Raw genomic sequence first — 11,723 nt, 5'->3', positions numbered from 1 at the left:
TCATTCATCCAGTTGAGGTGTTTCCACCTTTGGTTATCCTGAATAATGCTTCTATGAACATGGGTATGAAAATAGTCTTTCAAACAACCTTGTTAATGTGAACAGATGCAGTCATTGAAATTGTTTGCAAACACTGAAACCAACTGCTAACACCGAAATTATGGGTCAGTTTTCCCTAATCCATACAGAGAAGTTTTTTGCACTGATTTTTCCTCTCAAGACCTGAAAAGCCATCCTTGTGAATCTAATCTGATGTCTTTCTTGAAAAGATTCTGGGAAAATGTTAAGCAACTAGCTTAAAAGTTAACAGCTCCAGGAGATTGATACTCCCCAGAAACGAGCATGCACCAAAATCCATGTGAGTTGTGAAAGCATTATGGAAGATGCTCTTTGTCCTTCTGAGTCAGAGAGAGCTCAGTAGTTGAACTGGGCATATTATAAAGTACCTCATTTCTCTACAATTTTTTTCTCAACAGAGGAGTCAGGAATGGCTAAAGAAAATCATACCACAAAAAATGAGTTTATACTCACAGGATTTACAGACCATCCAGAGCTGAAGACCATGCTGTTTCTGGTGTTCTTTGCCACCTACCTGATCACCATGGTGGGGAATCTTAGCCTGGTGATACTGATTTCAAAAGAGCATCGTCTTCACACACCAATGTACGTCTTTCTGGGCAACCTTGCTCTTGTGGACTCTTGCTGTGCCTGTGCCATTACTCCTAAGATGTTAGCAAATTTCTTTTCTGAAAACAGAATGATTTCCCTCTATGAATGCATGGCACAATTTTATTTTCTTTGCAGTGTTGAAACTGCAGACTGCTTTCTCCTGGCAGCAATGGCCTATGATCGCTATGTGGCCATATGTAACCCACTGCAGTACCACACAATGATGTCAAAGAAACTCTGCATTCAGATGACCACAGGGGCCTACACAGCTGGAAACCTGCACTCCACGATCCATGTAGGACTTTTATTTAGGTTAGCTTTCTGTGGATCTAATCACATCAACCACTTTTATTGTGATATTCTCCCTTTATACAGACTCTCCTGTGTTGACCCGTATGTCAACGAACTGGTACTATTTATCTTTTCAGGCTCAATTCAAGTCTTCACAATTGGTAGTGTCTTAATATCTTATCTCCACATTCTCTTTACCATTTTCAAAATGAAATCCAAACAGGGAAGGGTCAAAGCCTTTTCTACCTGTGCATCTCACTTTTTGTCTGTTTCATTATTCTATGGATCTCTTTTCTTCATGTACATTAGACCAAATTTGCTTGAAGAAGGGGATAAAGATATACCAGCTGCTATTCTGTTTACAGAAGTAGTTCCCTTACTAAATCCTTTCATTTATAGCCTAAGAAATAAGGAAGTAATAACTGTCTTGAGAAAAATTTTGAAGGAAAAAAAATCTCAAAAGAATTTGAAACAAATGACCCCTACTGTAGCTTAATGACTTTAATGCAAAAAAAAAAAAAAAACTTCCAAGTGAAATTACACAGAGAAAAAGGCACAAATTGTATGTAAAATATTAAAATATGCCAAAATATAATCAACTTAAACAGCAATATGTAAAGTAGAAAATACACAGGAAGGAGTAAACTGTGCTAAATCTTAATTCAAAATAACAAAAATCAAAACCAAACTTTGAATTCATTCAAGAAACAGTACAGTAGGTTGTCAAGGTCATGGATTGTGTCAGAATCAGGGATTATCAGCACACAAAAGATAAACAACAATTATATCTCAATAAAACTGGAAAAAAATATAATTTGTCAGGCTGAGAAAAAAAGGAAGAGAAACAACAAAACTAGCAGTTACAAATATAAAGGATAAATCTATTAAAAATTAATAGCTAGCCTACATTAATAGATTGGAGCATGAGCACTCCAGTTAAGCTCAAAGGGTTTAAGGGTATGTGAACCTTCAACCAATGAAATCACTTACAATCATGAGTGACAAAACTGAGGCAAGTAAATTTTGAGGAGTCACTTTTAATAGCATTTTGAGGGAGATTGTAGGTAGAATAGAGGTAGTGAGGAAATAAAAGCATCAAATAAAAATGAGTAGTATATTTCCAAGTTCCTATGGAGTTGAATAATTAAAGATGGAACATCAATTTTCGAGAGTAGTTATCTTCACAGACATTTATTTATGCTCATATGTACATGCATAAAAATGTCATGACACAAAGTTCCAGCCAAGCAGTAAAACCTCATTTAGGATTTGAAGAGGTGATTGTCAGTGAGCTAGGGAAAACTCTATCCACCTTTTCAAGAGGTTAGGAAGGGGTTCAAAAATGGGGACACTATTATATTATATGTAGAGGTGAAGAAAAGTATGCTTGTTGAGCTATGGATAGAACTTACTTAAAACATTTTTTTTCTTTTCATTATTGCAAAACCTGAAGTTGTGGGATGTAGGTAGTACTGCATGATCTTAATGTGACATATTCAAAGAATTACTTTCAACATAGATCTGAGAGCCTGCTATTGTGGAAACACTACTCTAGGGGGTGGGATATACCGTTACCAATATCGGGTCTTCCAGCTTCTTAAATAATAGAACATTGCCATGATTTTAATGACTAACTTCTAGATCAAGAAGGATCCCTATCAAGTAAAATAAAAATTCCCCCTTCCACTTCTCTTGATGTTCTGGGGTCACATCTAAATTCCCAGAAGGCAATTGTCAGGTTGCAACTATGGTCCAGTCCACTCAAGGCTGACCTCACATGGAAAGTCAACATGTTGAGTCTGTTTAGAAAATGTAGTAGGAATGCGGATACAGTATTTCCAATTCCTTAATTCATGAGTACAAAATTATAACCACTTAGTTTATCTTATGACCTTCAAAAAAAATCTAATCCAGCTCATTCTATATATTCAGACATTTCAAGATTTTAAATGGAGACATTTCAAGATATCCTAGGTTGTTTCAAATTCAAATCCCATGATTTAGGATTGGCTCAACCCTACCTCCATTCTTTCTTGGTTGCATCTAAATGCAGAAGTATTTGCCTGATAAGACATTAAAGACAGGTGTCATGTTACAGATGGAGCTTTGTCCATGCTGCAGTCTTCTAAGATGTTTGGTCCTTTTGGACCTTCTGATTATCTCTTCGGGCCACCATCAGTTTTGGTTTCTGCATTCATGTCTAGTCCCCAGGCTACACATGAAAGCATTTCAGCAAAAGCACCTAGTTGAAGGAAAAGTTCAAGGGCTCCATTTTTGTACTTCTGATGACTTGCTGTACCAGTATGACACAGGGTTTTGAAGGTTTTCATGGGTCCCTCTGGAAGGTCCCTTTTGCCCATAAATCTCCAAATTCTATGGGCATTTGATTGTCTCCCCATCTCATGCCCAGGACAACCTTGGGAATTTAAGCCACAGACCCCCATCTTAGAAAACACAAATTATTCCCCTCTGACTTTTCTTTTTCCCCCTCAATTCACTGAATCTTTATTTCTAGGGTATATCTAGCTAATACATCATTACAAATGCTTCCAAAAATCTACTTTTACAGAATACATTTTCATTTTGGAACAGTCCTCAAAAGTGAGGCTTTCTCAAATTATTCTCTCTAGGTTTTCAAAGGTACGTTTAGGGGGAAAAAAAGAATGTGAGATTGACATTGCTGTGCTCTGGTCTCCTTCTCTTACAGCAATCAATCCGACTTCACAAGCTGCTATCTAAAGTGGCAGGAATGATCATTGGGCAAAATAGAATTATAGACAGTCTTCATCTAAGTGTTGCCTATTATAGAGAGAAAAATCCCATAAAATGAATCCTTTTATAATCTTGACCAATATTTCATAGTAAGCAGAGAAAAAAGAGATTTATTTAGGACTTCACTTTGAAAAACAAAGCAAACTTACAGAAATACTTTATCTCATATTTAACCAAAATTTAGTTATAATCATAAATGTGTACTAATTTTACAAAGAATGAATCAAGTGTCAAGTGTTTTTCTCGGTATTATTTTCCAAAAGAATAAAGAATGCTAACTAGATATAATCTTAACTTTTCAATTCAGGGAATAATAGTAATGAATGATAATAATGGAGCAAATTAGTAGCATACCCAAAGGACCCTCAACCAAGGGTCCCTCATAGTTCTTATTGTACAAATTCTTAGCTAATGAATCTGTTGTCGTTTTTCTCATTTATTATTCACTTTTCAGTTGTTCTAACTTTACTAGGCCCACTTGTCAATGGGATTTCACATTTCCTTCAGGCAGTTCCCCAACACCACTTTTATTAACTTTATGAAGCCTACTGCATCTTTCTCAAAATCATTTCACACTGAGTTTGAATAATGCTACCACAATCAGAAAATCGGTGAGCAAGTAAGATGTCAGTACAATGGATGAAGGTAGTAGTCTTAAGCGGGGAGGGATGTTTAAGGGGAAATTAATTCTATAAGTGGTTAGTTCACTCAAGAATATTTGTATGTCATGACAATTCTTACTTCCCTAAGAAAGCTTTGTCACTTCTGGGACATGAAGATTGATCCCATGATAATGAGAACCTCTGTGTTGCTTCATCAGCTTATATCAAAATTTTACCTCATTATATAAACAAAGATTAATGTTTCGACTAATCTGTAGATTTTTTAATGCCAGAAATACTTTCTTTTTACATTTTAATTATTGAGCTCTTACTAAACCCTCATAAACTATCTCTGTTACCAGGATGAACTGTGAAGTATCTGAGTATCCAGAGTTTGGTGGACTGAAAAGTATTTATTATACCCCTGTGAATGCCATTTACCTCCCCTTTACAGATCATTCTTCTTTAGGATCACATTACTCCTCATTTCCAGTTCCCCACAAATTGCTCTGAAGTTGGCTTTGCTTGCTGGTGCAAATCTGCTATATCAGTGAACCAATTCACCACATGGTTTCCAGTATCGGCTCATAACTGATATACCACGGATCTTGTAGTTAATGGATAAACAACTTTCAAAACTTTAGAAAACTGAATTTTAAAGATAATTTTAAAAATACATGCAACAATTTTCTTTATGACTCTATAATGACAAAGATAATATGTTCTAAAATATTTCTTCTGGGACTACTTAGTGGTTAACTATTCAGACTCTTAAAAACCAAACATCTCTTGGACGTTAAAAGGATAATAAAGGAATATTATAAATAACTCTGTGTCTATAAATTTGCTAACCTAGATGAAATGGACCAATTTCTTGAAAGACACATATTGTGCCAAAACTCACACAAAATTAATAGATAATATGAATATGCTTATATCTATTAAAGAAATTGAATTATTAACTAATAACTTCAAAAACAAAAAGCACTGGGCCCAGATAGGTTCAAGTGATAAATTCTACAAAATACTTAAGGAAGAAATTATACCAATTTCCTACAATCTCTTTCCAAAGATGGAAGCAAAGGGAATACTTTCTAACTCATTCTATAAAGCCAGCATTACTCCAATACCAAAACCAGACAGAGACATCACAGGAAAACAAGAGTTAATATCTTTCATAAACACAGAAGCAAAAATTCTCTACAAAATATTAGCAAGGTGAATCTAACAATATGTAAAAAGATTATACACCATGACCAAGTGGGATTTATCCCATGTGTGAAATGCTGGCTCAATACTAAAAAAACAATGGAATCTATTACATTAATTGGCTAAAGGAAAAAAATTACATAATCACATGACTAATGCGTAAAGAACTTTTGACAAAATTGAACACCCACTCATACAGAAACTCTCAGTAAACCAAGAATGGAGGAAAACTTCCTCAACTGCATAAATAATATCTATGTAAAATCTACAGTTAACTTCAAATCTACTGGTAAGAAACTTGAAGCTTGCCCACTAAGATCAGGAACAAAGAAGGAAGCAAAGAAAATCACAGCTTTTCAACATTGTAATGGAAGTGTTAGTTAATGCAATGAAACAAGGAAAGAAAATAAAAAGGATATGGATTGAGAAGAAAGAAATAAAACTGTTCACAGATGACATGATTGTCTATGTAGAAAATCTGAAAGAATCAACAAAAAAACTCTTGGAACTAATAGGCAATTATAGAAAAGTTTCAGGATACAAGGTCATACAAAAGTACATTTAAAAGCATTGCTTTCCTATATAATAGCATGGACAAGTGGAATTTGAAATTAAAAAACATAGTACCATTTACATTAGCATCCATAAAAATGAAATGCTTAGGTATAAATATAACAAGGTATATATAAGATCTAAATGAAGAAAATTATCAAACTTTGATAAAAGAAACCAAAGAAGAATAAAACCAACAGAGAGATTTTCTATGTTTATGGGTAGAAAGGCTCAATATTGTAAAGATGCCCCAACTTGATCTACAGATTCAGTGCAATCTCAATCAAAATCCAGGCAAGTTATTTCGTGAATATTGACAAACTAATTCTAAAGTTTATGTGGCGAGGCAAAAGACCCAGAATAGCTGACACAATATTTAAGGAGAACAAAGTTGGAGAACTGACACTACCTAACTTCAAGACATACAATAGAGCTACAGCAATCAAGACAGTGTGGCATTGGCACAAGAATAGATGAATAGATCAATGGATAGAAGAGAGACCAGAAATAGACTCACATTTATATAATCATAAGATCTTTGACAAAGGAGCAAAAGCAATGCAATGAAGCCAACATAGTCATTTCAACAAACGGTGCTGGAACAACTCAACACATGTACGTGCAAAAATAATGATAATAAGTCTAACAGACCTTACACCCTTCACAAAAATTAACTTAAAATGTATCACAGACTTAAAGGGAAAAATTCAGTATTAAGAAATTCCTAGAAGATAACAGAGGAGAAAAACTAGATTACTTTTGGATATACAACAACTTTTTAGATATAACACCAAAGGCATATTCATAGGAGAAAAAATTGATAAGCTGGACTTCATTAAAATTAAAATTTTCTGCTTGCAAAAGACATTACAAGACAAGAGAATGAAAAGACAAGCCCACAGATCGGGAGAAAATATTTGCATAAGACACATCTGATAAAGTACTGTTTTCCAAAATATATTAAGAACTCTTAAAACTCAACAATAAGAAAACAACCTAGCAGATTAAAAACTAGGCCAAAGATCTTAGCAGCTATCTCTACCAAGAAGATGTATAGATGGTAAATAAACATATGAAGAGGTTCTCGGCATCTTATGCCATCAATAAAAATGAAAATTAAAACGAGACACCATTATACATCTAGTAGAATGGCCAAAATCTAGAATAACACCACCACCAAATGCTGGCAAAGATGTGGACCAACAGGAATTCCCATCCTAGATGGAAATGCAAAATGGTATAGCCACTGTGGAAGAGAGTTTGGCAGTTTCTTACAAAACTAACGATATTCTTATCATATCATCCAGCAATTACATTCCTTGGTATTTACCCAAAGGAGTTGAAAACGTATGCCCACCCAAAACCTGCATATGTTTATAGTAGCTTTATTCATAATTGTCATAACTTGAAAGCAACCAAGTTGTCCTTCAGCAGTTGAATGGATAAACTGTGGTATGTTTAAAATGAAATATTATTCAGAAATGAGCTATCAAGCCATGAAAAGGCATGAGGGAAACTGTTATGCATTTTACTAAGTGAAAAAAGCCAATCTGACAAGGCTATATACTGTGTGATTCTAAATTTATAACATTCTGGAAAAGGCAAAAAAACTATGGAGACAGTAAAAAGATCAGTGGTTTTCAGAGATTGGGGAGAAAGAAGGGTGAATAAGGGGAACACAGAAGATTATTAGGACAGTGACAATACTCTGTATGATACTGCAATGGTGGATACTTGTCATCATAAATTTGTCCAAGCTAATAAAACATACAACACCAAAAGTGAACCATAGTATAAACTATGGACTTTGGGTGATAACGATGCATCAACAAATATATTAAATGTACCACTCTGGTGGGGATGTTTATAATGGAGGAGGCTATGCATATGTGGAAACAAGGGGTATAAGGGAAATCTCTGTACCCTCTTCTCAACTTTGCTGTGAAACTAAAGCTGTTCTAATAAATAAAGTCTATTAAACATGAGGAAAAAAATCAAACATACAGTCTGTAGCTCACACAAGAATCTTCTCATCTCAGCTCTGCCTAACCAAGCGCTTTGTGGTTTAGCAGTTACTAGCAAAGATCAGTCTCTTTTTATTCCTTCAAAGTCTCCATTTGTTTTCTGCTACTTTTTTGCCGTCTATACTCATTACAATGCTGAGCTGAAAAAGTTCAGATTTTTATGATACAAATTCTCCTGTGGCTTCTTCTCATCTTCTCTGTAGAATAACAAGTAAATGACAATTCCAATTTTCACCTAAAACTGACTGTAAAATAGAGCTTGTTTTTCTGTTTCCCTATTTCCTACTTGTCTCTAGTTGAATAAAACCAGAAGGTTTTTTCTTTCATTTTGTTTTTTTCCAGATGCACAAGACCTGTCCTTCCACTTAGCCAAACTATTTTTGAGGCTTATAGTATGTGAAGCACAAAAGTAGATCCTGAGTGAAAATAAAAAGACCCAGTTATCAACTTGAAAAAATAGAACTTGTTCTCAAGAAGCAAAGATATTTTAGGTTAACCCTTGTAAAATCTTTTTGTAGGACAAAAACTGGTAGAATACTGACAATTTCATGGTTCATTTTAATATATATTCACAAATACTTCCAATAGTGGCATGACCATCAGGCATCTTCTCTTATACTCAGAATCTCATTAAAATCTCAGTTTGTCATACCATAAGTAGACTGGCCCTCAGTCCTTGCCCACCATCTCAGCAGGTACTTCATGCAAGTGTGACCTTCTGACTCTCACAGTTTTCTTTAGAGGGGCCCAAATCCACTACAAGGGACCAGATCAGGAATGAAAAACATATTCTCCCCCTCATGCTAAAGTCACTTCTCTCAAAACAATAGTCACAGATTAGATTTCCAGAGAAACAGTCTGTGGGATGGAGTTTAGAGTGCAGGACATTTTTTAGAGGATGCCCTTGGGGTCAACTCTTGTGGAATAAAGAGGTGAAAAGGGTTTGACAAGGGGAGAGACTCAGTACAATACAGACCCCTGACAGTGTGGTCCAATCCCACCAATGCCCTGGAGCTAAAAGGGCTCCAGAGTTCTCTTGAGAAAACAGAATAGGAAAAAAAAAAAAAGAAAGAAAGAAAAAAGAAAACTGAAGAAAGGGACAAATCAGGTAACAAAAGAAAATTTTAAAAAATAATAATTCATGTCATCAAATAAATTAAAAAGATATGACATCCAAAGTACAAGAACAGAAGCTATTTAAAAGACATTCAACCTTTTGTATACATTCAGAATGAATTTTGTATTCTGAATGAATACAAAATGATCATGAAAAATTTAAATTACAATAGCAGACATTTTAAAAGTCAATTTAAGTTAAAGCTGGCCTAATATTTTAGAAAGTGGAACAAAAAGATTTAAAACTAAAGAAGAAAAGAAAAGCAGTTTATATTCAGGAGATCCAACATTCAAAGAATAGGAGTTATCATTACCCTATCAAATAACAGGAGAAAAACTATTAAAGAAATAATTCCTTCTTGGGAAATATTTATGTATTAATAAATACAAGAGAAATTCCCAGGGTAATTATAAAGTGAAACCTCAAGACAAAAGAAAATGATGATTAAAACTGGATTAGAGTGACAGAGTGTTCCAGAGAGGTGTTTCAATTTAAATATTTAATGTTCCTGTTAGTCATTCTGATGTCCTCTTTAGAAAAACAAAAATGCCTAGGTAGCTCTTCTGTTCATTTTAAAATCAGACTGTTTTTTTGTTATTAAGTTGCATGAGTTCTTTACATATTTTAGATATTAACCCTTTATTGGATATATGGGTTGCAAAAATGTTTTCCCATTCTGTAGGTTGTCCTTTCATTTTGTTAATTATTTCTTTTGTGTGCAGAAGCTTTTGAAAAGATGCTCAACAGCACTAATCATCAGGGAAATGCAAATCAAAACCACAATGAGCTATCATCTCACACCTGTTAGAATGGCCATCATCAAGAACACAAAAGACAACAGGTGCTGGCATGCATGATGTGAAAAGGGAATCCTTTTATACTATTGGAAATATAAATCCTTCCAACCACTGTGGAAGACAATATGGAAGCTCCTCAAAAAATTAGAAAAAGATCTACCAATTCAGCAATTTCACTTCTGTGTATATACCCAAAGGGAATGAAAACAGGATTTTGATGAGGTATTTGTGCTGCAATGCAATGTTTATTGCAGCATTATTCACAAAAGCCAAGATAGGGAAATAATTCAAATGCCCATCAATGGATGAATGGATAAAAAAGATATGGTACACATACACAATAGGATATTATTCAGTCAGAAGAAAGGAGGATATCCTGCCATTTGCAACAAAAGAAATGGACCTTGAGCACGTTATGCTAAATAAGTCGGATAGAGAGACAAATACTGCATGATTTCACTTATATGTAGTATCTAAAAAAGTCAATCCTGTAAAAAATGGAGAGTAAAATGACAGTTACTAGGGGATTGGCATGGCAGCTGGGGGGCAGCGATTCTAATTAAGGGTACAAACTTGTAACAAGCAGAGATCTAACGCACATAGAGACCTAACGCACAGTATATTGAATATAGACAATAATATTGTAGTATAATTATGTAATGTGATAAATACTGTTACAATGGCAATCATTTAAAAATACATAGATGTATTGAAGTAATACACTCTACATATTAAACATTTGACAATGTTACATATCAAATTTATTAATAAAAATAAATAAATAAATAAATAAATATTTATACTTCCAAACAATTTTGGATCAAAATGGTAGAAAAAAGGCCTTATCAATCTATGGGGAAATTTTTTGAATAAGAAAAAAAGTGACATCATGGTACATTTCATGTCATAGCTATAAGCAAAAAATACATATTCATATAAATAGAAACAATGACTATTGATTTAACCAAAGCAGTGATTTAACTTTTCGAGAGGGTAAGGGGAGTGAAAGAGCATTCTTTGAGGAGGGGTGTGGTATAGTGAGAGAGCTCTCTGTTCCTCTCTAGAAACATCTGTACCAGAGAAACTATGAAAGTATAAGCACATGACTTATAAGTGTAAGAGCGAACCCAGAAAAAAAGTTAGGAGGGTTGAAAATGGCTGAGGGTTGGAAAGGCAGAAACTGAGGTGAAGGTATAGATGTTATTTTTCATTTTAAGCCATTTAAAATGATCTGAGTTTCCAAAATTCTGTATACAAATCACTTTGATAAAAGTAAAAGATAAATTCTAAAATGCTGGTAACATTATCTTAAGCTTGAACCTTTTGCTTCTTTCCACTTCCAATGCTTATGATAGAAAATTAAATTAGCATTTTTGAGGAAAGCTATGTTAGTTTCAAACATTTGAAATTTCAAGCTTCTTTTGGTCTCTGCATTCATCAAAAATGACAGAAACTCCTTGAGAAAAGTGTATTATTACAAGAAGGGGTAAGAGAATATGCACCATAAGTACTAAAGCAGGACCTAAAGAAAAGGTGTGTAATAACTGCTGCATACAAGGAATGAGAGAATTGTTGGCAAAAGATGAAAAATGAGACTTTAGGCAATGAGAAATGGTAAGACTTTGAAAAATGCCAGAGCTGGCCTGATCCAGCCACTGGTCCTAAGATATTTGCAACTGTAGGTTATACT

At 34.3% G+C, this 11,723-nt stretch overlaps 1 protein-coding gene across 1 annotated transcript; it reads left to right on the top strand.

Annotated features, from left to right (window-relative positions):
- Positions 1 to 487: 487 nt before the first annotated feature.
- Positions 488 to 1,577, top strand: LOC105087795 (olfactory receptor 5K1). The gene has a single exon (XM_010978557.3). It carries the CDS (start codon positions 488 to 490, stop codon positions 1,454 to 1,456), a length of 969 nt encoding a protein of 322 aa, XP_010976859.1. The 3' UTR covers positions 1,457 to 1,577.
- The last annotated feature ends 10,146 nt before the right edge of the window (positions 1,578 to 11,723 follow it).

This window comes from Camelus dromedarius, chromosome 2 (assembly GCF_036321535.1).
Source record: "Camelus dromedarius isolate mCamDro1 chromosome 2, mCamDro1.pat, whole genome shotgun sequence".
NCBI classification, from domain to species: domain Eukaryota; kingdom Metazoa; phylum Chordata; class Mammalia; order Artiodactyla; family Camelidae; genus Camelus; species Camelus dromedarius.
The sequence above is the reverse complement of the archived record's forward strand: the minus strand, read 5'-3'. Positions and strand labels throughout refer to the sequence as shown.